General features: G+C 42.9%; 2 protein-coding genes across 14 annotated transcripts in view; one reads left to right on the top strand and one right to left on the bottom strand.

Moving 5' to 3' along the window:
• The window catches only part of cdk5rap2 (CDK5 regulatory subunit associated protein 2), a 38,373-nt gene extending 29,533 nt beyond the window's left edge, over positions 1-8,840 (top strand). For 7 of the 12 annotated variants that reach the window (XM_086151873.1, XM_086151874.1, XM_086151869.1 and 4 more), the window contains 11 exons: positions 25-141; positions 601-790; positions 1,846-1,967; positions 3,331-3,549; positions 3,634-3,714; positions 3,802-4,040; positions 4,695-4,847; positions 4,952-5,090; positions 6,711-6,757; positions 6,883-6,937; positions 8,013-8,840. In XM_086151873.1, coding sequence (XP_086007999.1) covers positions 25-141; positions 601-790; positions 1,846-1,967; positions 3,331-3,549; positions 3,634-3,714; positions 3,802-4,040; positions 4,695-4,847; positions 4,952-5,090; positions 6,711-6,757; positions 6,883-6,937; positions 8,013-8,107 — 1,457 coding nt within the window. In that variant the 3' untranslated portion in view covers positions 8,108-8,840. The remainder of the gene's footprint in view (positions 1-24; positions 142-600; positions 791-1,845; positions 1,968-3,330; positions 3,550-3,633; positions 3,715-3,801; positions 4,041-4,694; positions 4,848-4,951; positions 5,091-6,710; positions 6,758-6,882; positions 6,938-8,012) is intronic. The other 5 variants (XM_086151875.1, XM_086151865.1, XM_086151872.1 and 2 more) reach the window with 3 other exon arrangements.
• nup188 (nucleoporin 188) lies at positions 8,456-26,755 on the bottom strand. 2 transcript variants are annotated; one of them, XM_086151878.1, is made up of 43 exons: positions 26,713-26,755; positions 26,067-26,121; positions 25,888-25,961; positions 25,718-25,802; positions 25,555-25,635; positions 25,276-25,320; positions 24,864-24,956; positions 24,622-24,744; positions 24,293-24,504; positions 23,302-23,416; positions 22,922-23,122; positions 22,499-22,579; positions 22,308-22,400; positions 22,094-22,213; positions 21,873-21,999; positions 21,499-21,657; positions 20,232-20,358; positions 20,052-20,139; positions 19,873-19,949; positions 19,664-19,778; positions 19,416-19,536; positions 19,274-19,340; positions 17,449-17,574; positions 17,097-17,337; positions 16,805-17,011; positions 16,541-16,710; positions 16,012-16,081; positions 15,862-15,929; positions 15,583-15,778; positions 14,506-14,583; positions 14,303-14,388; positions 14,070-14,215; positions 13,819-13,997; positions 12,501-12,701; positions 12,317-12,409; positions 12,079-12,231; positions 11,437-11,574; positions 11,285-11,359; positions 10,126-10,341; positions 9,909-10,040; positions 9,749-9,822; positions 9,511-9,640; positions 8,456-9,301 (listed from the first exon to the last, which is right to left on the bottom strand). In XM_086151878.1, exons 1-43 carry the CDS (start codon positions 26,751-26,753, stop codon positions 9,122-9,124), a joined length of 5,259 nt encoding a protein of 1,752 aa, XP_086008004.1. In that variant the 5' UTR covers positions 26,754-26,755; the 3' UTR covers positions 8,456-9,121. The 2 variants fall into 2 exon arrangements, with proteins under 2 accessions (XP_086008004.1, XP_086008002.1); XM_086151876.1 differs by having other exon boundaries at positions 9,909-10,341.
• Positions 26,756-26,790: the final 35 nt, after the last annotated feature.

Genomic DNA, 26,790 nt, shown 5'->3' with positions numbered 1-26,790 from the left:
CTTTTTTTTTTTTTTTTTTTCCAGCAGCGACCAACATCTTTATCCATGGCAACGATGAGCCGGGCCAGCTGGCCAATGAGGTGCGGCTCCTGAGGGGCCAAAACCAAACCCTGAAGGAGCAGCTCAGCCAAGGGTCGAGAGGTCAGAGTCCGAAAACATCCTCTTTACCGATTAGCGATTAAAAGAATGGAATAGGCTTCCAGACAATCTAAAGAACACGACTGATTTTCACACCTTTACACGGGCTGTTAAAAATTGGATTCTGGAGCACCAAACATGCTCACACTAACAATGCCAGACGGGTATTCTATCACAACAATAGCACTTTCAACTTGCAAAATACATATTTTATTGCCTGTTTATATATTGTATAGTTATTTTATTGCCTATCTGTATATTTTATATATATTGTCTATTTTGCACAGTTTTATATTTGTATTGTCCGGGACTACAGATGGAAATTAGCTATGAGCTACAATCTGGTACAAACATCTCTGCCTCTGTGCTTCATGTAATTGTACTCTGTCCTAATAAACTTCTAAACAAACAAACAATAAACAAGCGCCCCGCACCGACACGGGTGCCTCTCGCCCCCCGCAGACAAGCAGAAAGAGAACGAGAAGCTCAAGGAGACTCTGTCCAGGAAAACCTCCAAGCTGGAGCAGAGCAGGAAGGAGTGTGAAGCGCTGAGGCAGGAGAACAGCCGGCTGCAGGAGAGGCTGCAGCTCGGCGGCCAGGAGAGCGCACAGCTGAGGGCGTCGCTGCACTCCAGCAGGGAGGAGCTGATCAGGTACGCGCACGTTCACTTCGGTCACGCACGCGTCCGCAGAGTTTCCGTTCGAGTATCACAACACTGAAACAGGAGAGTTGCTCATTTAAAGAGCGCCAGCGTGGACGGCGGGTGCTTCTCTCACACTCGTCAGGCGAGGCCGACACCTGAAACCCGGAGCCCAGTTTCCAGAAGGAAGGGCTCTCCGCTCCCTGTGCTCCGCTGGAAGAGTTTGTGCGAGAAAGTGCACAAACTGTCTCATTTTGGCCAGATACGCCCTAATTTGATGTCAAGGGGGGACCAGTAAAATCATGGCCTAGAAGTAACACCAAGTCCACATATTTCCTTTGTTTTAGTGTAAAGGAGAACAGGTAAGTTATAAAAATCTTCATATGTAATTAACTGTTCCTTTAGAAAATCTATGATTCTTTAAGAAAGAAGACTTCTGTCTTCTCAGTTCTCTGTGCATTTTGTTGTATTTTTCACCGCGACGAGTCTCATCGAGGCACCCAAACTTGCTGCATTCACACCGAGCATACAAGTTTCTTTTTAACTTCAACAAACAAATAACAAGTGGCCCATTTTCTCTGAGAACCCCACACTCCATATCCACTTTCCTCTTTTTTTGACGACATCTCGCTGATAAGGGTGTCTGGTCCGATGGAAAAGCAGGTCTATTTCTAACAATGATTAAAAATGCTTTTTACAGACCCGGAAGTCGCAGGTATGGCTGCCAACGGCTGGAGGTTCTGAGTCATATCGTGTCGTGCCGTGTCGCAAACACTTGCTTAAACAGTGCAGCCCTCACAGACAATACAGGAATTGCATTTTTATTTTAAAAAAGTTGTGTATGATTTTTATGTATTTTTCGAATTTTAGATTTATTCCATGGGCCGGTTTGGTTTCGACGCCCTGGCGGGCCGTACGTTTGACGCCCCTTTCTTAGACGGTTTTCAATAAGACTTTTTAAAAAGCTCCTCAGGTCATGATGTCGTCATTGTTTTTGACGCCATCGCATGTAGTTTGGTCATTTATCACGGAGCCTGTCTGAGCGCGTTCTTTCTGTTCCTTCCCAGGCTGCAGAGCGAGGTGAACCTCCAGAAGCAGCAGCTGACCGACTCCACGCACCTCCTGCAGTCGCTGCGGGTGGAGCTGCAGGTGTTTGAGAAGATGAAGGCCGACGCTCACAAACACAACGGTAGGGCCACTCGGTCTCCCACAAAGAAAAACATGAATGATGAAAAAGAAAGGGGGACTCATCGTGACAAACCTGAGTCCTATAGAAGCTCCCAATATGGAGGTTATACTGTCTATACCAGGGGTCGGCGACCCGTAACACCCAAAGAGCCATTTGGACCCGGTTTCCTCGGAAAAGAAAACACTGGGAGACGCAATTATTTTTTGACGTCTAAAATTAAGGTACAACTGTATATATTGCTTTTTATTACCTTTACACTTTGTATAAATAAGTGTGTTATGTGTTGCTTCTGAAATTCACAAAGTATTACAGAGAAAATTAAATTTTATTTATGTAATGAACTCATTTTGAGCTTTGGGCTTTCAGAGCGTGTAGCGGAGCCTTGACCTGAATTTTAAAAATAAATCGGGAAAAAAAAATCACTGTGTCAGTAAACAATAAAAAATGAATATTTGCAAAATATCTTCAAAAATATTTCTTTTACCTGGTTTATGGGACCAGTTATGAGACGCTCCTGAACTTCTGCGCACAGCATCTGCAAATCGGGACTTTACCGGCTGGCGGGTATACCGGCTTCCGCGAGGGTGATGTTATTTTGAGCAGCGAAAAATAATAAATATAATTTTAGTTAATATTTCAAGATCACAATAATCTTCCAACTTAGAACTAAAAGTTAAAAAAAGGAATTAACACAAATGAAATATGCTTCAATTAAATATTTAAATATACAAAGGAGATCTCGTATTTTATTTATTTCATAAAATATATTTTAGTTGAATTTTTACCGTATTTTTTTCTGTTTCTTTGTTCTTAGAATATGGCTACTTCATCCGGGAAAAAAAAAAATTCAAATACTACAAAAAGACGCAATTACAAAAAAAAAAATGCAAAGTAGTGAGGGCACGAAAGGCGAACCGCGAAGTATCGAGGGTCCACTTTACATTAAAAACAAAAATCAGAAAAGGTGTCAAACACCAAGTCGTTGTTTAACATATAAATTCAGTTTCCTCTGTTTCGTTAAAATCACCTGTAAGAAACAACATCTAGCAACTAAAATGTAAGATGTGATGAAAATCACCTTTTACTCTGCGTGCTTTGACATTTGAAGAATAAACACCGCCTCCCAAAAACAACCAAAACACAAAAAGCAAAATCTTTGTCGTCCAGAGAACGTATATAAACTTTCTTCAGTTTTCCTGTGAGTTTCCAAGAGTGCAGGCCGTCACCAGTGTTTTAACATATTGAATTTAAAAAAAAATAGGAGGTGAATATGCAATGTGAGGCAGGGATAGAACCTGGGTTGGATAGGAGTCACTTAGTAGTTTGATGTTTTTATTTCTATTTATTTCGCCTTTCTCCGCAGACCCCGGCGACCCCGACCGCCAGCCCGTCCACGACCCCGACCCGTCCGCCGGCTCGCTGGACCTCGGGGAGCTGCTGTCGGAGATCCGACACCTGCGCCTGCAGCTGGAACGGAGCATCCAGACCAACACGGCGCTGCGGCACAAACTGGAGGAGCAGCTGCTCCGAGGAGCCGGCCGCTCGGAAACCATCAACATCAACTACCTGCTGTCCTCTCCGGGTACGCGGCGCCGAGACGTGCCGGGAATCTGTCATCTGACGTCAAGTGAATTTTATTTTTTTTTCTCTTCGCGCGTTCTCGAAGACGGAGGCAGATCTCCGGGACAGGAAAACCCTCTCCGCCGCTCGCCGCAGACGCACAAAGGAGACACGAGCGTCCATCACGGTGAGAAACGCTCCGGATGAGCCGCGCGAATTTCCCTTCTTTTCAAACGCGATCGTCATGGATTTAAACAAAAACGTGCTGCTTCAGAGGTGGACGGCGGCTCGGTCAGCAGCGGCTCCGGGGAGAGCGTCACCGGCGCTCCGTCTCGCCTGGTGCCGGGACACCGGATGTGGGCCAACCGTAACGGACGCCACATTTTGGCATTGATCGAGGACCACAGCGCGCTCCGCAAGCAGATCTCAGAGGGCCAGAAAGTGTCGCGCTGCATGGACGCGCAGCTGCAAGAGTGTCTGCGCGCTCTCAAACAGCTGGGCTCCAACAACAAGGTGGGGGCGCTGTCGTCATTTCTAACTCTTAACCGTCCCGTGTTTTAGTACAGTAAACCCTTGTTTTACACGGGGGTAACGTTCCTAAAAGAATAGGCAAAATCCGTGAAGTAGAAACCTTTTTTTTTTTTTTTTTTTACAATTATACAATTAAATACTCTATTATACATCGCTGCTGTTGTCCTTATGTTTTTTTTCTTCCTTCTTTATGGAACGAACGGAAGATTCATTCATTCCGTAATGCCGACCTACAGCCGTGTAGCTTTTACCTTCCCTTAGCATGTCCGGAAGTTTAACTTTATCTGCGATCAAAAGCATCTTCTGCTGCCTTTTGGGCCCTGCAAGGTGCTTTTGGCGCTCCAGGGCGTTTTGTCAACATTATGAGTTTTAGAGAAACTGGAAATTGTAAGAGAATTTGTACGTACGTAATGTAAATTTGGCAAGCTGTTTTATGCACGTGTACATGTTACACTGCAACGTTATTGACGCACAGGTAGAGAAGAAGCGGAGTGACTTTTTAGCCAATCAGAATGCAGAACACTATGCACGATGCAAATCCGGGAAGTAGCGAAACCGTGAAAAGTAAACCGGATCACTGTATAGCTGATTTTTTTTTTTTTTTTTTTTCCCCTCATCTCGTGTTCCTCAACTAAGGTGGTGGAGCAGCAGCACCTAAAAAGTTTGTCCGTCAGCGTGAACACGATGCAGCAGGTGTTAGAGGAAGCCGGCCGCCTGCTCAAATTGGTGTGGAGGGTCTCCCTGCCCGCGGGGAGCGTCGCCGCGGACGACGGAGGCAGCGACCGGCAGGTAAAAGCGAGACGCCCGCCCCTCGCTCCGGTGAACGTTCGGACCGGGACCTCATACCTCATTCCCCCTCTCCTCCTCCTCCTCCTCCTCCTCCTCCGGGTCAGGATGACCTGCTGAAGAGCGAGATCGCCCGGCTGAAGAGCAGACTCTCCCAGCAGGAGAGGATGCTGAGCGGAGCCGTCAAACGCCTGCGCACCACCAACCAGCTGAAAGAGGGGATGGAGAGGGTCATCATCGATCAGCGTACGGACGCCTTCATATCAACCAATACATTTTCTGGATTGGTTTATGTAACTATGCATATGTGTATATATACATACATACATACATATGTACGTGTCTGCATATATTTATGTAGACATATATACATAAACACATACACAATTATATACAAACATACATATGTATATATAAATATATATATATATATAAATACATGTACACATATACATACATACATATATATGTATGTATGGATTAATATATACATGTGAGAAATTATGTATGTACAGACATGAACGTATATACATATGTATGGACCAGTATATATAGACATGTTTTATGTATAAATGTGTGTATATATATATATATATATGTATATTTATGTGTGTTTATATTTGTTTATATATGCATATATGTACAATTGATTGTGTATATATATGTATATATCTGAATACATATATATATAAATACACATACACACACACGTATATACATCCATATATATGTATGTACCGGTGTATATATGTGTATGTATATAAAAATATTAAGTATGTATGTTTGTGTATATTTGTGTGTGTGTGTATATATATATATATATATATATACGTGTGTGTGTGTGTTTATATGCATGTATGTATTGACACATGTATCTAGATACACACGTATACACACACATGCATGTATATGCATATACATACATATATATGTATGTATATATAACAACTTATGTATATGTATTTTTATGTTAGTATGTATAATTATATACACACATATATGAATATATACATATATACAAATATATGCACATTCATATGTCTATAAACATATACGTATATATATACATAGGTATTTACTAGCGTATATGTATGTATATCTTCTTCTTCTTCCTCTTCTTTCGGCTTTTCCTGTAAGGTGTCGCCACCGCGAGTCAACTTTCTCCATCTAACCCTATTCTCTGTATCTTCCTCTCTCACACCAACTACCTTCATATCCTCTCTCACTACATCCATAAATCTTCTCTTTGGTCTTCCTCGAGACCTCTTGCCTGGCAGCTCCAATTCCAGCATCCGTCTACCAATATATTCACTATCTTTTCTCTGTATATGTATGTATATGAATATACATATTTATCTATGGATGTATGTGTGTGTATATATGTCTATATGTATGATTTGTTAGTATGTATATGCAGACATGTGTATAAATATATATATATGCATGTATGTGTGTTTATATATGTATTTATATGCATATATACACACAAACATATATATACACATTTATATATGTATTATATATATATCTAAATACACACCTATATGTGCATATAGGTGTTTATATCAATACATATACATGTATATGCATATATACACATATGTATTTATGTATATATAAAATAATATATATATATACATAATATATAGATATGCATATATATATTTACTTTTTGTTACCATTTTGTTTAAGTCGGAGCACAGCTTCAGTCAAGAGCGTCACCAAAATGTACGAGCCTTCCTTGTCACGCCGGGGTCTTTGACGGCCGTGTGTGAAGACGGATCACAATGAGGACAAACACTGTGTGTATCGCGCCGCCATCCGTTCAGGTGTCTTGACTCCATGGCTTTTGTTTCCTCCCTGCAGTGTCTCTCACCCACGGCGTGTTGAAGAAAGCCAGGGGGAACTTAGAGGTGAGTTGACTTAAAATCCCAAGTTGTCATGCGGATCCCGTGTGTCTGCAGCCGTCACTTTTCATCCGATCAATCACTTCTCTTCTCCTTTCCATCCTCCATGTGGGAAAAAAAAATATATATAGACAAATTACTGTACCGTCGTTGGCCCGAAAGGCCCGTCTGGAGGACCAGACGCAGGTCAGTGTGTTTGAGCCGCTCGACGTGAAACCGACCGGGCATGAAACTTACAGATCCCGCTGAGGGAAAACAAAAAAAAGCTTCCGCATGAAGCCAGTAGCTGCATTTCATGCATCACGAGTCGCTCAGAGCAAAGAGCCAGTTTATTACGTTCACTCAAAGATACACTTTAAGCAGGCATTCCTGCTGACGGCGGAAAAAGAAGCGACGTTATAATATAATTTGAAACGCAAAAAGCGAGTGTGCGTCAGTGCAATCGTGGATCAACGTGATTCGACATTTGACCTTCAGAAAGAGGATTGTGAATTAGACGCTCCTCTTTGCGGAATGCAAACCCCCGCTGTCTCATAAAACATCACCACTTATTGCAGAATACGAAAGTTGGTTGTTGTAAAGCGTCTCCTGACGCTGCGTTCATAAAGGCTGGCAGGGACGTGGGCCTAATAAACTGGATATTGTGAGATCGTGTCAAAAGCGGATCTGTTTTTGACGCTTGACATCACGCTCTCCTACGACATCTTGCACGGAATGGTCAAACTTTGGGAAATATTAAGATTTTAGATTCGGCAGATGAGAAGAAGACATGATGAAAATAGAATTATATTCAAGTTGTCTTTGTGGAGGATGTTTTGTTTAGGAATTTGAAATCCTCAATAGAAGTAGTTTTATCCGACACAGCTGGTCAAAATTGAAGGCGACCGCGTTTTGTGAGTTGCTGATTTCTTGGTGTATTTACTCATTTAAATACAAAAAAAAACAAAAAAAAAACAGACAACTGGAAGAGGTGTCACCTTGCTGTCGACAGACGACATTCAAGTACCGGCCGAAAAACAAAACACTACTAAAGAGTTGGTCAATGTTGCCATTTCAAGTAAGATCGACTCTTCTAACCTTTTTACTCGGAATGAGCAATTTCCCAAATGCGGCCTTTCCTTTCCCACAAGCAAGATGCTCGGACGCATGTGTTGTTGTCGAATGCGCCTTCCACATGGACAGGTCTCGCCTGCATGACCCGGAGAAAAGCCCGTCCGTCCGTCCGTCCGTCCAGCGTTAAAAGGCGTCTTCTCGCTCACAGGAGGTTCCTGTAAATGGCCAGTAGGGGGCGCCGCTGAGACGACGGCGTCCTCAGACGACCCTTCCAGTGACGAGTCCTTGATCGGAGGCTCGTAGACCCGCCGCCTCCTGCTTGCCATTAGGTAGCTTCCTGCTGTTTATCCTGCTGTAAAACTCACTTATCTCTCTGGACCTCGAAGCCATTTTGTACTTTTTAAATTGCACAAGACCAGCCTTTATTTTAATGTTAGGTACTGAGGTTGTAAAAGCTGTTTTTCTTCTTTGGTAAATGCCTTTGTACAGAGTTAGCGCTACATTTTAAATGTATTCCCGTTATTCTTTTATGGTGCGTATAAGAACGTGAAACGTATTTTATTACTGAATTTTTTTTTTCCAGTCTGTTCAAAAGTTGGATCAAGGCATTATGTGAATGCAGTAAACAACGTTGGAACTGTGTAACTGATGTTTAACTTCCAAAAAAGTCCCTTTATTTGAATGTAAATTTTTGAAAGTATTAATCTTGGCAACTGTTTCAACATGTATACATAGATACAGCACAGATAGGAAAATAGTCAGAAACATTATGAAAATGGAGAACATTAGGGAAAAAAAGGTATATATATATATATATAAATATATATATATATAGAGCAGTTTTACAAAGTAAACTTTAAACCACATCAGACAAGATTACATTTGAAACATCGAATTTTTATAAGTAGCACTTGAAACGTGTCTGGTTGTTTGTCAAACCGGCCTATAAAACTAGGCCTGAGCAGAAGATGGAACGCAGTCGGAGACCGACGTCAAGTAGCACCGAGTTTTCTCCAAAAAAAAAAAAAAAAAGAAATTGCAAGCAGTTTCTCATTGGCATTTTAAACACTTTGGTCGTGTCAAATGTCTCAAAGGCAAAATGAAATGTCCAGGTTATCAAAGGTGTTAAGTCAATTTTTTTTTTTTTTTTTTTTTACTATTACAACTACTGTTTACTGGAAAATGAATGAAACCATAAATTTCTCGCATTTTGTTTGCACTCCTGACAGTGCTACATTTGCCAGCCAGAGGGGGCATATTAAAGGAAAAAGGGAAAAAAAAAAAAAAAAAAAAGCCAATTTTCGATTCTCTGGGTGGTTATCTCTGTACGAGCCTGACGAAGGCCTGGACCAGCTGGATGAAGGGCTCCTGGCCTTCGTGGCCTCCTTTGGAGCCCGGAGTGGGAGGTTTGGACTGCGCGCAGGGGAGGATCCCGCCGGCCGGAGACGACGGCGAGCCTCGGCGGAAGTGACGGGAGAGGCTGGAAAGGAGAGTGCTCTGGGGGAGGACACACAGGAAAACTGAATTTAGACGATACGTGGAGAAAGGATTCGCGAGTTCAAGGAAAAAAAATCGTAAAATATTAAAGACGTTACTAAGCGGTTACAATAAAAAAACAAAATGATTGAAGGCGTATTACAAGTGAGGTCAGCGATTCGGTCGACGCGTTTCTTAATTAATTTTCCCGGAGGGCCTCGTCGTCTCACCAGTTCGGAGCTGAGCTCCTGCTTCAACCTCTGTTTGTCTCGGGGAAGGATGGAGGGATCTTTGAGGCATCGGGCCGCCTGGGAGATCAGCACGTAGAAACAGTTCTCCATGGTGAACATCAGCAGCGACCTGACGGTGAAAAAAAGGAAAATCAAAAAATGGCAACGAACGCAAAAAGAAAAGTGACTCGTTTTCGATTCTGGCACAAAAAAAAAGAGAACTGAAAGTCCGACGTACTTCAACGCCTGGATCTCCTCGGATGAGGCGAGCGAGGTGATGCTCAAGGAAACCGGCTCTTTTTTCTTTTCCATCTTGAAACAAATAAGGCTAAAATGAGAACCCGTCCGGGGGACCGAAAGGCCCGCGGGGACGACAATAAACCCGCGGCGCGTTTCACCTCGCTCAGCATGCTCAGGGCCACGTTGATGGTGGCCAGCAGGGTTCCGAACGAAGGGGCCACGTCGGGATCGAACGCCGGCGTCGTGAAGCTGAGCACGAAAAGGGTCTTGTATTCCGCCAAGTCCATGCACTGACGGCCGAAAGCAAAGTAATACATTTAGGTGCTGGGTTTTTTTGACGCAGCGGGAAATGAAAGGCGGCGGCGGCGGCCAGACCTGGTCCAGGAGGATCTGGCAGCAATCAGGGGTGAAGTGCTGCAGGCTGGCCAGGGTTTTGCTGAGGATCTTCAGCAGGCTGCACTGAACGGCCAGCAGGGCCTTCTGCTCGGCCTCCTCCCGCTCACCGCCGCCCGCCGCGTCCTTGGACGCCGTCTGGGAAGCTCGCTGTGTCCTGGGGAGAGGGCCGGGGGGCAGCGCCTCCCCGTTCTTTGCCTTTAAAAAAAAAAAAAGAAAACAGATGTTATTTATTGCATGACATGCCAAACCACACCGACTTTTACAACGCTTATATTTTGAGGGAACACATTTGCAAGGGTTGGCACACAAAAAAAAAAAAAAAAAAAAAAGGGAAAAAATGTCCGAGCCATAAAACAAACGACCTCCACTTGCACGATTCAGAGATTTCATTCATAACCAAAAGCTGGAAGGGAAACAGGAACCGCAGTCCTGCCCTCAGGTGGCAGTTCTACCAGCGGCATCATTCTGCTGACCTCATTTCACTTTTATTTTCAAACCCGGCCGAGAAAAATGAGCTGCTCTACTGGCGAACGTGAGGTCTTGCGAGCACGATGCGATTCCAATCGCCCTAAAATCCAGTGTTTCCCAACCACTGCCACAGCACATTTTCCAAAAGTTATTGATCCAACACAAATAATGTGCGTGGATCTCTGTGGGCAGCATGCAGTGACAAGCAGAACGATGAAATCCTCGTTCCTTAAATGGCAACGGGTAGTGAATAAACCTGTGTATCAACCTGCATTAGAGATGCTTCCAGTGAGACGGCGGCAGTGGATAAATATTTTAAAAGAAAAAGGACATTCTGACCCAGAAGAAGGTCCAAGTATGAGAAGTGGTCAGAAGAAAGTAAAAACAAAAAGTATTGCTCAAAGTTAGACAGTATTTCTTCATTTCCTGCAAGAATATCAGCTTTGTAGCTTCCATTTACTTTCTGGGTGTGAAATCTGGCCCTGTTTGGTTGAACACCGTTTCATTCTGTGCACTTTTTCATGACATATTTATTTAAAATATGCTCCGTAGCTCAAAAAAAGGTTGGCAAACACTGCGCTAATCCATCCATCTACAGAAACACATCCGAGTTTCAAGCTGAGTGGGATTTAAAATCGGTTTGCACGGATTTGGAAACGCTGGTTCAAACCTGGAGGTAGTGGTGGAGCATCTTCTTGCTGTGGAGCAGGTACGTGCAGGTCTGGCACAGGTAACACAGATTAACCTGGAGGAGGAAGATAAGAACATCATCCCGTTGAGAGTTTCCCTGGTGTTTCCCCTGGTGTTTCCCTCCGGACTCACCTGGATGTCCCGCAGCAGCTTCGGCAGGTGGAACTGCCACTCCTTGCAGAAGCCGGAGAGCTGCAGCAGGAAGCCCACCGTGTGGTCGGCCTCGTCCAGACACGCCAGGCTCTGCACCGTCCGTACGGCGTTCAGACACTGAGTAGAAGCGCAGATGAAGACGGAATACTTCGATTCTACTTTTTGAAATATTTGCGAGCTGTTTGTTGTGCGGCGCTGGATTGTTTTGTTTTAAAAAGGAAACTAAATTGAATGAATCCACATTATCACCAGGAGTAAGAAAGCTTGAAGGTCAAACACCTGGGAGTCGTTTTCCATCGCCTCGCATTTACAAATTTTTACGCAAAACTTTCCTCGCTGCGCCGGCATCTACTTCAAGCTGTTCTTCAAATTCCTCTCCTCCCTAAATTCTCTTCTGCTTAAAAGCACGTCTGCAAGCAGTTACTTTGTTTATTATCAGAAAGGAGAAAAACTAGAAACAACCAAAAAAAAAAAAAAAGAAGTAAGAATCTGCACCCTTCTGTATAAACTAACAGGAAAATTCCAAAGAACCAAGTTTTCTAGCTCTGATTCGTAAGATGGAGGGTTACTTTTCCATGTTCCTCCGTGTAGGTGTGCACGGCGGCGGCGGCGGCGTGGTACCTGCAGGATGCGCTCCTGGTGCACGCCCACAAAATCCAGAGCTTCGTTGATGAAGTTGTAGCGCAGCGTCTTGAGCAAACTCTCCATTAAGGACATGCAGAGTCGGTAAACCCCCGGCCAGCAGGCGGAATCCTGGGACTTGCGGGTGAAACTCTGCTTCGGGGACACGGGCGCCCTGGTTAGCGTGCCGGCTCGCACCAACAACGCTTTTAATTTAATTTAATTTAATTTCTTGAACCTGTGACGCTTCGTTGGAGGAGACCTCGTAGACGCTCAGGAGCGGGAGGCAGATGGTTTGGGTGATTCCGGCTCCGGCGACCGCCGCCGCCCCCTGTTGGGAGCAGGGAGACAAACCTCGTGGTTCAAAAATGAGAGAAAAAAAAAATAAAAGCTTCGCCGTCGCGGCTGAAAAGTGTGTTTGCCTGAGGGGTGCGAGCCAGCGTGAGCAGCAGGTGGAGGGACGCCTCCGTGAAGTAGAGGTTGTGCTTGGACCGCAGGCTGAGGTCCATGGCGCTGAGGACCGACGGGAGGACCGGGACCTTCCTCATGACCGACACCCAGTGCTCGCCGTCTTCGTCGGTGCGACACAGCTCCTTTGCCAGGTGCAGGGCGAGGACACACACCTGGGGAAAAACACCGTCGGAGGGAAAGCCGTCATGATGCTTTCCTTCTCATGGAAACACAACTGCTCTTCCGGAGACGGGTTCAAGCAGGTTGGAATGGGTGGAGAAAAGTGTCTAGGGTTCTCTGAGATAGAAGACTATCAGCTGGAATGAAAGGAAAGGTGGAGGAGACAGTGGTGAGACCAGAGATGCTGTGTGGACTAGAAACAGTAACAATGACCAAAAGACAGGAGGCAGAGCTGGAGGTCACAGAGATGAAGATGCTGATGTTCTCTTTGGGAGTGACCAGGATGGAGAGGATCAGGAATGAGTCCATCAGAGGAAGAGCACATTAGACATTTTGGAGAGAAGAGATGGTTGGGTCATGTACGGAGGAAGGATGGTGGATAAATTAATAGACGGATGCTTGAATTGGAGGTCAAGAGGAAGACCAAAGAGAAGATTTATGGACGTAGTGAGAGAGGAGGATACAGAGAAGAGGGTTAGATGGAGAAGGTTGATTTGTTGTGGGGACCCCTGAAGGGAAAAGCCAAATGGAAAACAAGAATTTGTCATAGGGGTGCAAGACTTGTATGACCGAGACAAAGTGATGACTGAGATGGTTTGGACACGAACACTCCTCTTATCATGTCCAAACCATGGTGAAGATATGGGTAGAAGTTTGCTGAAGGTGGAGCTGCCAGGCAGGAGGTCCAGAGGAAGACCAAACAGAAGATTTACAGACATAGTGAGAGAAGATACGAGGTTAGTTGGTGTGTGAGAGAGGAGGATACAGAGAATAGGATTAGATGGCGAAGGTTGATGGATCCCGGAAGGGAAAAGCCAAAGAAGAAGGAGAAGAAGGTGATAACATGTTGACAGTTCAGTACTGTAATATATAACTGTTATGGATTTGAGCTTTATCATTAGAAGGTTTAAACTCTGTTTTCTGACCGTCTATCAGAAAATTATAGCATTTTCATGACAATATCATCTAGTTGTTAGACTGTAACGAGTGCTCAAATAATCATAGCGGTTGAAGCCGAATTCGGTGGATTCTGATTTAAATAGCACCACATGCGGATGGATTTTTCAGCTCTGTGATGCAGAACGTCACGCTGAAACCCTCTGAACTCACCCCATCCCTCTGGTCCTTCTGAGGGCCGCGGAGGACTTCCGTCTCCATGCTTTCGTCGTCCTCCGCCGAGTCCCCGGCCTGGTGCATGTGATGTGTGCTGTCGATGAGCATCACCGCTTCTTCTTTCACCGTCTCGCACACAGGCAGCAAGAGCTGGGGCAGCTGGGAAATCTCCCCGCCTAGGTAACACCAGGAAGTCCCTCAGTGAAGAAAAAAGGAACTTCAAGGACATCGTTGAAGAATCTTCTTACCGTTTAGCCCCTGAATCTGCAGGACAAAAATGAGCGCCGACAAGATTTTGGCTTTGGTGCTTTCCATCATCTGCTGATCTGCTTGCAGAACGCTCTCCAGGATCAGCGAGAGAGGAGACAGGATGTCAGGAGCAGATGCCACCACGCTTGGAGGAGGAGGGCAGGAAAAGCAACACGGTCAGCTTTGCGACTCGAAGGGCATCGGAAAACTTTCCGACTAAAAGGGTGCACACATTCTCCACTGTTTGAGCAGGACGAGCAGCAGCGTGGTCATCATGGAGCCCAGACGAAGGCACGACACAGACATCGGGGTGGTGAGCTGAATGAGGAAAGAAGAAGTTTGAAATAAATGACGGTTTTTCTTTTTCTATTTTGTTTCGAAGCGCAGACAGAATGTAGGACAGACATCTGTGCGAAGGGGGAAGCAGCAACTCACAGCAGCTTTGGTCCCGTCCAGCACGTCCATGAAGAGCTTCAGCTTGGTGGAGTCCTCCGTCAGGTGCATCACTTCAGACTGCAGACAAAATAAAAAGGGTTTATAAATTCTTAACTAAATGTAAATAAATTCTTTATGAATTCACACACACACAAATATATGTATACACATGTATACATATAGATGTGTGTGTGTGTCTGTGTGTGTCTATAAATATGTACATGTGTATATATGCACACACACACACACATGCATCACGCATACATATAGATGTGTATGTACCTATATGTGTACACACACACACATATATATACACACACATATATATATATATACAAATATATGTATACACATGTATACATATATGAGATGAGAACAACTTTATTAATCCCGAAGGAAATTGTTGTGCCAGAGTTTCAAGTAAAAAACATAACAGTAATAGACAATAGTGGAAAGGAGGAAGAATAAGAAATATAATGAAATATAAATTGTCTTAGCTGTTAGCAGTAACTACAACTACAACTATATGTAACTACACACATATAGATGTGTGTGTGTACTATACATATGTGTGTGTGTGTGTGTGTGTGTAAATATGTATATATACACACACACACAAATATACACACATGAATACAAATAGACGTGTGTATGTGTATATATATATATACATATATATATATACACACACACACATAAAAATATATGCATACATATAGATGGATGTATGTGTACGTATGTGTATGTGTACTATATATAGATGTGTGTGTATGTAAATATGTATATAGGCACACATACACACACGTATACATATAGATATGTATGTGTGTGTGTGTAAACGTACATATATGTGTACACACACATATATACATACACACACACACATATATATGTAACCAATGTAGATGTGTGTGTGTGTATTATATATATGTGTGTGTGTGTTTAAATACGTACATATATACACATTTATACACACATGTATACATGTGTGTATGTACATATGTGTACACACACACACACACACACACACACACACACACACACACACACACACACACACACACACACAATACTTACGTGACTAGTTGAGAGGATAAGCAGCATCCGCCAGGCAGAGATCAACATCTGGGTTTCTGGGAAGTAACAGAATCCTTCCTCATCCACGTCTGCGATGTGGCAAACCAGAGACTTGACGTACTGCGACCAGTATTCGTATCGTCGGGAATTGGAGAACTTCTGCAGCCCGTCCTTCAGAGACTGCTCCAGGGAGCCGCTGCAACAACCCCAACAATTTAGTCCCAAGCTAGAACTTCGTGAACCGGCGACGAATCGCAAAAACGCAAGCGGTGGAATTACCTGACCGCGTAGTAGATCTCCAGGCCGATGATTTTCATCACAAAAGCGCAGGTCTCCAGAACACAAGACTGCGGGAAAAGATGACTTTTTTTTTTTAGTTCATTGACTCGCATCTGATCATTTAAAACAGACAGTAAAGAGACGGAGCACCTCTGTGGTCTCTGAAGGCGGGGGAAGGTTTCCAAAGAGAGGAGTCGTCAAATTTTCCCAAAACCTGTCCCTGTAGAAAACAAAAAAAATCAAATTAACCACATATAGAAGAGTCTTTTTCTTAAAAGAAGCGGCCAGTGAATTGGTATCTCATACTTTTCTATATAAAATTGGAACATTGCATATTACATTGCTACATACATGCAGATGTACGTAAAAAAAAAAAAAGACATTTAAAAATTTGGGTCATTTTTGTTGAACTCGTTTGTAATTTGAGTAAAGTCGGAACTAACTGACCAAACTTAATTTAAGAAAATTACCTCAGAATTATTTATGATGTAAGAATTACTGAAAATCTCACAAAATTGCAAGCTGTATCTGAAAATATTGCGGCAAGACCGTTTTGTAAAGAAAAAAAAAGAAAAAAAAATCTAACTTCTAAAAATCTTTGACTTGACTGATTTCTCATCAGCTATCGTGCCTGTTGTGAAAGTACAAAAACGGTGCACGTCTGAACGACGGAGCTCACTTGGTGCGCAGGACGGAGATGGCGCTGTCCCTGCGGTCCTGCCACAGGGCTAAGAGGAAGGCCAGGGCCGCTCGGTGGAGCAGCGGAGGACACCAGTATTTCCCCTGCTGCTTGGAGTCCATCAGGTCCAGCACCACGTGAAGGCAGCTCCACTCACCCAGCAGAAACTCCTGGAAGATGGAAAAATAAAAATAGTAGTACATAAAAAGGTGTAAAATTCACTCGAAGTCTTCCTTAAAGTGACAGGATACATATGGCAAATACCTTTGACCCTTCATTGCCTTCTTTAACTTCCAGGTTGAGGAAGAGCTCGATGAGGCCGGGCTGAGTCTCCACGGCGACAGTGAGGAATTCGAGTATCATGACCTTGATCCTCATATCTTCTGTCTTGCTCTGCAGGCGGGTGAGGAAGGCATCCCGGATGGCCGTGGCATCGCTGCCAAGGCAGGCGTAGACTGACATCGGAGCCACCTGACGGGGGAAAATATGGCAAACGCGCGTTATATTCACGAGAGCGCCGTCCCACTTTGACACGAGCGGGACCGGAAAGTCTTACTGTGGCGAGTCTTTTGAGAAGCTGAATCGCGAGGCGAGGCAGCGCCGGGTCGTGTTTGTGGTAAATATATTTGGCCAGAACCACGACGAGGTTGTTGCCATGGCCGCCGTGCTGCGTCAGCGCCTGCTCCAGAGGGGACACGCCATCCGAGGGCGGTTTCAGCCGAATGGTGTTGTTGGTGACGGAGAAGGCGAGCTGCACCGTCTGGATGAGGATTTGACCGGGACCCTCGGAGCCGCAGCTGGACAGACGGACGGAGGCGAGAAAAGAATTCGTCTCCAATTTTTTTTTTTTTTTTGCCCAACACGTCAGCTGAAGATTGATTCCGGGAGTTCGGCGGAGAGATCTTCACCTGCTGGGCTGCGCGGCCAGAACCACGTCTATAGTGTCAACGCCGACGCCCATGATGTTGACCACGGCCTGTCCGGCCTCGGTGTTTGCCAGGCTGTAGATACACAGAGACTGCAGGGTCGGGGTGCTACGTGGAGAAGGAAAAGCACACGTCAACAGCTTCGGGGGAAGTGCTTACCGAAACTCTTCATCAAATGGATCAAAAAGCCATTTTCATTGTCCGTCAACATGGATTATGTTGTCATCAGAATGCACTTATATAGTCTGACTTAAGACTGGATTATATTTGGATATATATCACATTATTCAGACTCTAAGTCACACTTTTTTTTCATAGTTTGGCCAGTCTTGCGACTTATATACCGTAATTTTTGGACAATAAGCCGCCACTTTTTTCACGTTAACAACGATGTGGCTAATATATGGACTTTTTGGGGGGGGGTGAGCTAACGAGCTTCACTCCGCTAAAACATTTCTCCTCGCCACACCGGACCGATGAAATGACCGGGAAATTCTGAGTCCGTTCAACTCCGACACCGAAGAAGACGCCTTTGACGGTTTTAGTGCGCAGGAGGAAGTCCGAGATCGGCCAGCCTGTGCGGCTTATATTGAGGTGCGCTCAATAGTCCAGAAATTACGGTATTAGAAATATATAATGTCACATGTTCATTATTTTCATACTGACAGCTGCAAAGGTACGCGTTGGGCTTGTGTGCCAGTATCTGCTGGTCGTATTACTCCTGTACCACTGAAAATTGAAGAAATGACTCCCAAAAATAAAATCATATTCTGCAGATTACAAGCTGCAAGTAGTGAAATTTGCAGCTGAAAACGGTGATCGAGCGGCAGAAAGAAAGTCCGGAGTGAGCGAGAAACTAGTGAGGAACTGGCGAAAAGCGGAGGATATTCTAACTGCAATGAGGAAAACAAAAAAAGCTAATCGCGAGCTAAAAGCTAGATGGCCTCAGCCAGAGGAACAAGTCTACAAATGGGCGTTTAAACAACGTGCTGCAGGGAGAGTCAACGGTGCAGTTACGTCTCCGCGGCCAGATAATTGCCAAGGCGAAAAATATAAACGACTATACGGGAGGACCTTCTTGGTGCAACATGCAACTTCATGCAACACAACTGCCTCTCCATCAGAGCATGGACAACCATGTTCCAACAACAGCCACGCAGAAGAGGAAGCGCCGTGCTGTCTACCTCCGGAGTTGGCGGCGTAGCTCAGATGTAACACCGAGGATGAAGAATTCAGTTGATTTGGTGATTTGGAGTGAGATAGAGAGTTTGGTAAACTTGTTATGTTATAGTTATCTGAATTACTGTTGAAGTTACGTTAACGTAACAGACACCAATTCAACCTGTTGCTCTCTATTCTATTGCTATTACTGTAACTTAACGTCTTTCAAGGTGAAATGTCTGTTCTTGGTCTCTGATTTTATAAAATAAATCTGACCCCCAAAAATGCGACTTATAGTCCAGTGCGACTTATATACATTTTTTCATCTGCATTATGCATTTTTGGCTGGCGCAACTTATACTACGGAGCAACTTATAGTCCGGAAAATACGGTAACTTGTTTCATGATATAATGGATATTTATTCATACGAACGATTGTCATGTATCATTTTACTGCATACATTTCTACCGGTGAAAAAATAAAAATGAAGGTTTTAGAGATCGGGGGGGGGAGACACCCTCTGAAAAATCAGGAGGAAATTGTCCAAAAAAAAAAACAAACAAAAAAAATAAAATAAACTAAAAAAGAAAAAAAAAATCCCAATAAATGTAAACAGCAAGTAAGTAAAAGTTATTTGCTCCTCACCTTCCCTGGTCTTCTCCTTCTGGACTTAAATTTAAGATAGCATGGATAAGCTCCAAAATAAGGCAACCTGCAGCAACATAATTATAGTTTGGTTAAATTGATATATAATTTATCATTAAAAAGAAAAGAAATTTTTCCTCACCTATTCTCTCTCGGACTCCGTACATGTTGTAACGCCACTTGTTGTAAGTGGGCAGCATTTCTTTTAATACAAGCAGCACACAGGGGATCAGACCTTTATTCTGGGTGCTGCCGAGCTGACCCTGGTGAAACCACAACAGAGACAAAGGCAGTGATGCACGTTATGAGAAGGTAAAAAAGGAAAACTAAACTTTTAAACAGCTGGTTTGAATTCAATATTTGCATGATCTGATGTGTAAACTGCATTACCTTGACCAGGGTGGTGATGAGACGGAGAAAGGCAATGGTAACCGCATACTCTCCCCTGGGTTGCTCAATCTGGACCAGCAGGTTGCCATAGTTACCTGCTTTCATGCCCTCAGCGCTACAAATGATATTTAATTCTCTCATCAATTCCTCTTGAAATAAAAATGCCAATTTCGGTATAGAGACCCCGACAGCCGGAGCGAGTGGCTCACCTCACACACTGAGCCATTGTGGTCAAAGGGTTGGAGGCAAAAGGGAGGAAACCAGTGTAGTGCAAACCGGACCACACCTGAATGGAGAGAATATTAGAAATTTATGTGAGGTTGTTGACGGGAGAGTAACTTTAAATCCCCTTTTCCCGGTTATATTTCCAGGTGCACGGCTTACCCACCTTCCCCGGCATCCTTGCAGCCAGTACGGAGAGGCAGTTCACGCAGGAGGCAATCACATCCACCGGAGGGTTGATGACCGAAGACAGCCTGAGAATTGGACATATTTTTAGACAAATCCAAAACGGACCAAACAAAATCGGCAAACTTTTTTTTTTTAAACACAAACAATTTTATGTTACCTCTGCAGCAGCAAGTAGATGCGTGACGTGAGCGGCAACAGACAATCTGACACGTTCCAATCTGTGCTGATGATCTTATGCACCAGATCCAGAATGGGCTTAACACGGGCGCAGTGAGCGATGACATCTGGCACAAGAAATATCAGAGAAATGAAAGTTTGATATTAAATGACATGGCAATAATCAGCACATCCATATCAACCTTATATTAAATTAATCATATCTGTATATTATTTTTGTATTTTACCCAAACGACAAAAATAATCAATAATAATCAAAAAATAATAATGGTTCTGGTATTTCTTTCTCTCTCCACACACTAAACCCTTGCTAGAACGCGGTTCACCTTATGCAGCTTCACTGTTTCGCAGATTTTTTTTAGTACAGTTTTTTTTTTTTTGTTTACAGTACTGTGTGTTGTGTTCTGCATCCTAATTGGCTAAAGGTCGGTAGACCAGTTTCAACAGTCTCCGCGCCTCGTCTCTGTACAGCTTGCCAAATTTACGTTTGCAAATTTTCTCCATGACAAAACCCACAATGTCGACAAAACGTTCTGCACCGGCAAAGGCACCTGACAACACGCCCGACAGGAGGAGGAAGATTTTATCTATCGCAGAATAAGTTAAACTTCTGGACATGCCGAATGAAGGGAGAAGCTACGCGGCTGTAGGGCGCTTTACGGAATAAATGAATCTTCGTTTCGTCACATAAAGGAGGAAAATAACATAAGGACGACAACAGCAATAAGTTTTAACAAGGATGCAAAAAGGGTTGTGACTGTCTGCAACGAAACCATTGTAAGGATGGAGTCGGCTTTACCTTTGTGGATTAATGACTGCAGGAAAAAGAACATTATGCCGGATACCTGCGTTATCAGCACAAAGGCTATAAAAAACTTTATGAAACCTTTGCTGACAGCGATGACAGCTAAGAGGAGGAGGATCTCAGGCCATCGACGAGTACTGAAGCTACCGTGCAGATTACTGCTATTGCGGGTTATTTTTAGAACATAATACCCGCAATAAAAAAGGGTTTACTGTGCATAAAGTTTTATGAGTGGGAAAAAAAAGGGTTGATGAAATTAAAAAAAAAAAAAACCTAAATAAGAATAAACTGACAAAATAAATATAAAATGTTTCTCATTTTTAAACAAAAGCTCTTCAATTTTCCATTAAAAGATCATTCTCTCCTTGCTTTAGACATTCAGCAAAGCTATTCAAGAGACTGGGGCAGCTTTTGAGTGGTTCCTTAGACCATCGAGGTGTACCTGCGGTTGAAACGACATGGAGCAGCATCTCCACCTCGCACGTGAAGAGGGTCCAGGAGCTGTACGAATACTCCCAGCGCACCAAGTAACCCTGTTCGCCCCCGATCATCACCTGGCCCAGAACTCCCTGTGGCATCCATAGGTTAGTTTGCCCCGTGCCTGATAGGAGACATTAAGTAATGAATTAAAACATTTTTTTTTTTTAATACTGTTTATTATTTATTTAATATTATTTCTTTTTCTTTTTTGGGGGGGGGATTCGTTCATTGTGAACAGTCTTGAAAGGTTTCAACTTTTGTGAAGTAGCTACTAAATTCTTTGCAAAAGAATGAATCATTTCAAATACAGATTATAAAGAAAAAGGAAAAACTAACCAAGGGGGTAGAGAAGTTTTGGCGCCTGCCTCCTCCACAGGGTCTCGTCTTCCTTGGAGATGATATCATTGGGCTTATGTTTGTAAAACTGTGTGTAGCAGGACATTTTATCCAGAAAGTTGTACACCTGTCCAGAAATACAAAAAAAAAAGAAGTCTTTCTTGAGCCACTTGGAAGATGAAATACAAACTATGCAAATGGTTGCCTTAATAAAAGTTTACCTTTTTAACAGTTGATTTGTTTGACAAAAGCGCGGTCAGGAACTGCAGCAGCGGGCCGATCTTATGGGGGAACATCCCAACAGCACTGTCCAGGATCATTCCCAGCCCCATGTTGGGCTTCTGGAACAAGAAAATCAGAAACAACTCAAAATTCATTCATTCACTCGTCTAAATGTAGATCCTGAATCCTGTATGCACTTATTTTCCCCCTCACCATTTCCCAAAAGATTTCAGCCAAGTTGGGGGCAGATAAAACTTCACAAGCGGCGTCGATCAAGTGGGAGCACTGCGTGCCCACAGGACCAGTCTGTCAATGAAGAGAGACACCAATTACATAGCAAAGATAATAAAGGATAGTGGAGGAAAGTTAGTGACTAGACAGGAAATTCAAATTTGTTTGGATACCTGTAGGCTTTCCTCTTCGAAAGACGTGATTACAAAGGAAAGGAGACCATAGACACACATCTTAGCTGTGCTTGCTGTGCACTGGAGAGTGTGACAGACACAGACAGGCAAAAAAAAGGTTAGAAAATGTTCTGGGTACTGAGGAAAATGAAGGTTTTTTTTTTTGTTTCTGTGAGACTGAATCCCTGAAAAACCTTTCAGAAGCTCAGGGCAATACAATGTTTAGTCCTGAAATACTGCATTCTGAGGTCAGAGGAGGGCGGAAATAGGAAGTCAATATATCTTTAAGAAGATAATTAAATTATAGCAATGCAAAATAATGCATCATGATGTCAAAATCAGGTCACGTGTTTGAAATCCGCCTCCCAGATCGGTTTATGTGTGCAGGTTTGCATCGCAGATGTATCATACGACTGTCCTTACAATATTCCCTGAGACTCCAAGTCCTTTGAGCATGGTTGACAGATACTGGAAGACTCCCAGTTGCAGAGCAGTGTTGCCTATCCTTCTGATCACCAGGCTGGACTCATCCGGCCTCAGTGTGTGGGTCAGCAGGACCCAGGCCAGCAGCACCGGCCCGTGATGAGGGATATCACCAAACGTCAACAGCAGCTGGTCCATCTCCTAAGAAAGGCAAAGTGCAGAAACGTAGGTACCGATTCGATTCTGTTGGAAATAAATGCTCTGAAGCTTAAGGGGAAAAGTATGACGAGTGATGCTGGGCAAGTCATTTACTTCAATGTTACTGCTCGGTTTTTGTTTTACAGCACAAACGTCTGGCGGATTAGAGATTGACGGCAAACCTTGACAACATCAGGAACATTGGAGAATTGATGCTGGTCTGTACATTCTTCCAAAGCACACTTGTGAAGGAAGTCGATGTCCATTCCTTCAACTAAGATAAGACTGCTGAAATACCTAAAAACAAAATGTTTACATTCAAGACGCCACAAGGTATAAATACAGAGCGAAATCAATCCTAGACAAGTTCAGTGTTGATAAGAATAACATGGACATCACACAAACCACAGCCCATTTCATAATAAACTCCACCCACCCGTGCAGATTTAAGTGGACAAGAGCATCAGGTCAGAGACCCGGGCTGATTATCATGAAGCGGGATTAGCTTCAAGCTCACGTCTGGATTTTCACAACAACAGAGTTGATTCACTTTACAGCAGAACAACTCCCAAAAGTAATTTGTGCCGTAGACCTAACCTGTAGCAGAGCTAGTTGAGACCTAAGTATCACAGCAAATGTAAGAAATCTTATTTTATTATGATTTTATTTAAGTGTCGTTTCAATCTTGTTTTTATCAAAATGTAAGAAATGTTGTTTTCTTTTTAGCTTGTCACTGCCTGTTCTTTTGTTTGGTTATCATTTCCCAATCCTAGGATCAATAAAGTGCATCTCATCAAAACAACTGAATAATTCATTAATTGCCTAGAAAAATGAAATCAATGCCTGGTCTATGTTTCTCTGATCCCTCTGACCACTTTAGCCATTGTTTTTCCTCCAGTGCCGTTTTCCTGTAGTTGATGGATTTAAATAGTGATTCAAGCCTAAAATATTCTTTACCCCCAAAATCCTATTCACCACCTGAACGGTGCACATCTTTCAGGATGATATAGAACACTTTGTTTTTGTACATTTAAAATCAATATACTGTCAACATTGTAAGCTATAGGGACTTCAACAAAAAATCTCACGAGGATCCGAATAGGCTACATGGGTGGGCATTTGGGTCTACATTAAAATCTAACAATAGGATTTAAAATCGATAGAACTTCTCACCCTATCCGGTCAACTAGCGCATCCATGCTCTTGTCTACTAGGTGTCTGTTGGTCTGACGCAAGCCAAAACCTTGCTCCTTGAAGATTTTGGTGAAGCTCAAGAGGTCGGATGTGCTCATCTCAAAGTAAGCGTAGTATAGAAAGATGATCTCCAGCAGCAGAGATTGTTCTCTCAGACACTGAAGGAACCACCGTGACACCTGCCTCTCGGTCTAGAGAAACAAAATAAAGACCTAGATTAAAAAGTTTTAACAGACACTTTCTCTCTCTCACACACAATCCGTCATTTGTTTTCCAGAATGTATGGTAACTTGGTGTGAAGCTACTACCATGAGGTTTCCGTGAGTTTCCCATGTTGGCGACTCTGCCTTGAAGAGCTTCTCAAACTGTGACTTGTAGTTGCTCACCACCAGATCCTTCTCCAGTTTATTGACACAACTTGAATACTCAGTCTTGATAAAAAAAGAGACATAGATGTTATGTTAGAATTAAGCTTATAACCTTTTCCATGACTAATAAAGAAAAAAGTAATGGCGGGAATTTTGTGGCACAAAATCGTGTTGCCTCTTACACTGTAGGGATGTCGTTCATCTTGGTAGTACGTCAGTAAAAGGAGAACACATCTGAGAAGGCACATACGCTCCTCATAGTAATAGTCTGCAATCTGTAAGCATTAAATATGTGTCACGTATATCGGCACATTTACACTGTGTTTGTTTATCATCTCTAATAAGGGATAAATATTTCTATTTTTTTTCGACAGCATTGCAACTCAAATGACTATCTGAAACTGGCTAGGCATATCACTTGCGTATAAATTAAATGTCTTTAGTTTTAATTAAATTAATGACATTAATTTAAAAAAAAAAAAGTGTTCCTGTTTTAATCCCCCTACTTGTTAATTGGATAACCGGAAGACAGGGATTAAGTATTACCCACTTCTGATCATGGTACGTAATTTGCGTCGCATCTGAGACACTCACCTTCAAAAGTAGGGCTTGACTTTGTCGCTCATCTTTGAGAACAACCTGTTTGGAAGAGTTATTTAATATCAAAACATCTTTCAGAATGTTTATGATAACATCTAAAATTACACCAATAGGCTACAATTTCCCATTTTGGGCCTTTTTCAATTTTTCATTCACTTCCAAATCAGTCCATCATTAATTGAAGTTCCTTACATGTCAACCACCTACAATAATAGACGTATCTGTAATTTCGGAAACTCGAAAAAATGTATCGTTGAAGTGAAAAAAAGATACCTTTAATGACTCTCTGGTTCCCCTGTAGTCCTCCTGTAGGTAGCACTGTAAGAGCTGAACACTCTGCTGCTCATCAAGACCCTGCAATGAGAAAAAAAACAAAATAAAAAATTGGTAGAAAATCACAAGTCTGTTAAACATAGTATTCTGACCAAAAACTCACCAGTAGTTTGCTGACCCTCAGACCAAAATCCTTCAATGGCTGTGCAACAGCTTTATTATCCTTCACTTTACCTGCAGAGGCAGGGCTAGAACAGGAAAAAATGATTATTATTTGTTAAGCTAATAGAAATGACAACTTATTTTGGTTTGGATCAATACAACCAGTGTTACCTGGGTGGCTTGTAGTAACTAAGCCCTTGATGTAGTCTGTCCCAATGTCTGTCAAGCTCTGCTTGTATCTGAGCCTTTGTTTATCAGAGACAGTATGTGGTATATATCAAATTTAATTGAAAATATTAATACTTATCAATTCAGGCTAGTGATTGGAAGTATTAATCTAAAATACTCACCGGCTCTCGTAATGCAGATCTTCCAAGCAATATCGTCCATAATTCTCTGCAGCTCCTGAAAATAATTATTACTTCATCTGAATATAATGTTCCCAAAACTTGAACGATAGGACAGAACGCTGTATGTAAAAGGGGAAATGCCACATCGATATTCTCGGGGATACTTTTCCTAAAATATGTACGGTAAATAAGGAGAAATCATTTTCCGGTTATTAGCCATTGCCTATGAAACCCACAAATAAAACCTTTGTTTTCGGCACAAGCGCAAATTTAGCTGTATCAATCCTGAGTGAGAAATAAAGCTACATAAGAAGCATGAATTCATTTTTAAAAAAGCGGTTTTAAAAGGTTGCCATACTAACCGGCAACATTACAGCAGCTAACTTTTCAATGCATTGCTGTGACACGCTGTTGTTGACATGCAACCCACCGCGCTGCTGCGAACCATTCAAACGTAACTGCTATCATTTGCTAAGCTAAGTTAGCGTGTAGCTAACAGCAAAACAGATGTACAACCAAATTCCGCTCCGTACAGCCGAGCCTCCGTACATGGAAAGATGTCTGAGCTGTTTAGATCCTAAAACGAGCTTTTAAAGTCACTTGTTCCGCGTTAAAGTGAACTAAAGTTAACGGCTAATTGCCTTACCTGACACTCATCACCGACTCCGCCATCTTGGTTCCTGCCATTTGATTGGGTGTTGGGCTGTGACGTCAATGCTGTCGT

This window comes from Fistularia commersonii, chromosome 9 (genome assembly GCF_037954325.1).
Source record: "Fistularia commersonii isolate RoL2024-O1a breed Wild chromosome 9, RoL_Fcom_v1.0, whole genome shotgun sequence".
Classification (NCBI taxonomy): domain Eukaryota; kingdom Metazoa; phylum Chordata; class Actinopteri; order Syngnathiformes; family Fistulariidae; genus Fistularia; species Fistularia commersonii.
The sequence above is the reverse complement of the archived record's forward strand: the minus strand, read 5'-3'. Positions and strand labels throughout refer to the sequence as shown.

What these genes read in the sequence shown, in the direction of transcription:
- nup188 (XM_086151876.1), bottom strand. Translation starts at nt 26,753, where the DNA reads ATGGCAGGAACCAAGATGGCGGAGTCGGTGATGAGTGTCAG. An exon ending in TCGAAGAGGAAAGCCTACAG is followed by an intron (nt 22,401 to 22,498) that starts GTATCCAAACAA and finishes CTTCATTGACAG; the next exon opens with ACTGGTCCTGTGGGCACGCA. An exon ending in CGGAGTCCGAGAGAGAATAG is followed by an intron (nt 19,341 to 19,415) that starts GTGAGGAAAAAT and finishes ATGTTGCTGCAG; the next exon opens with GTTGCCTTATTTTGGAGCTT.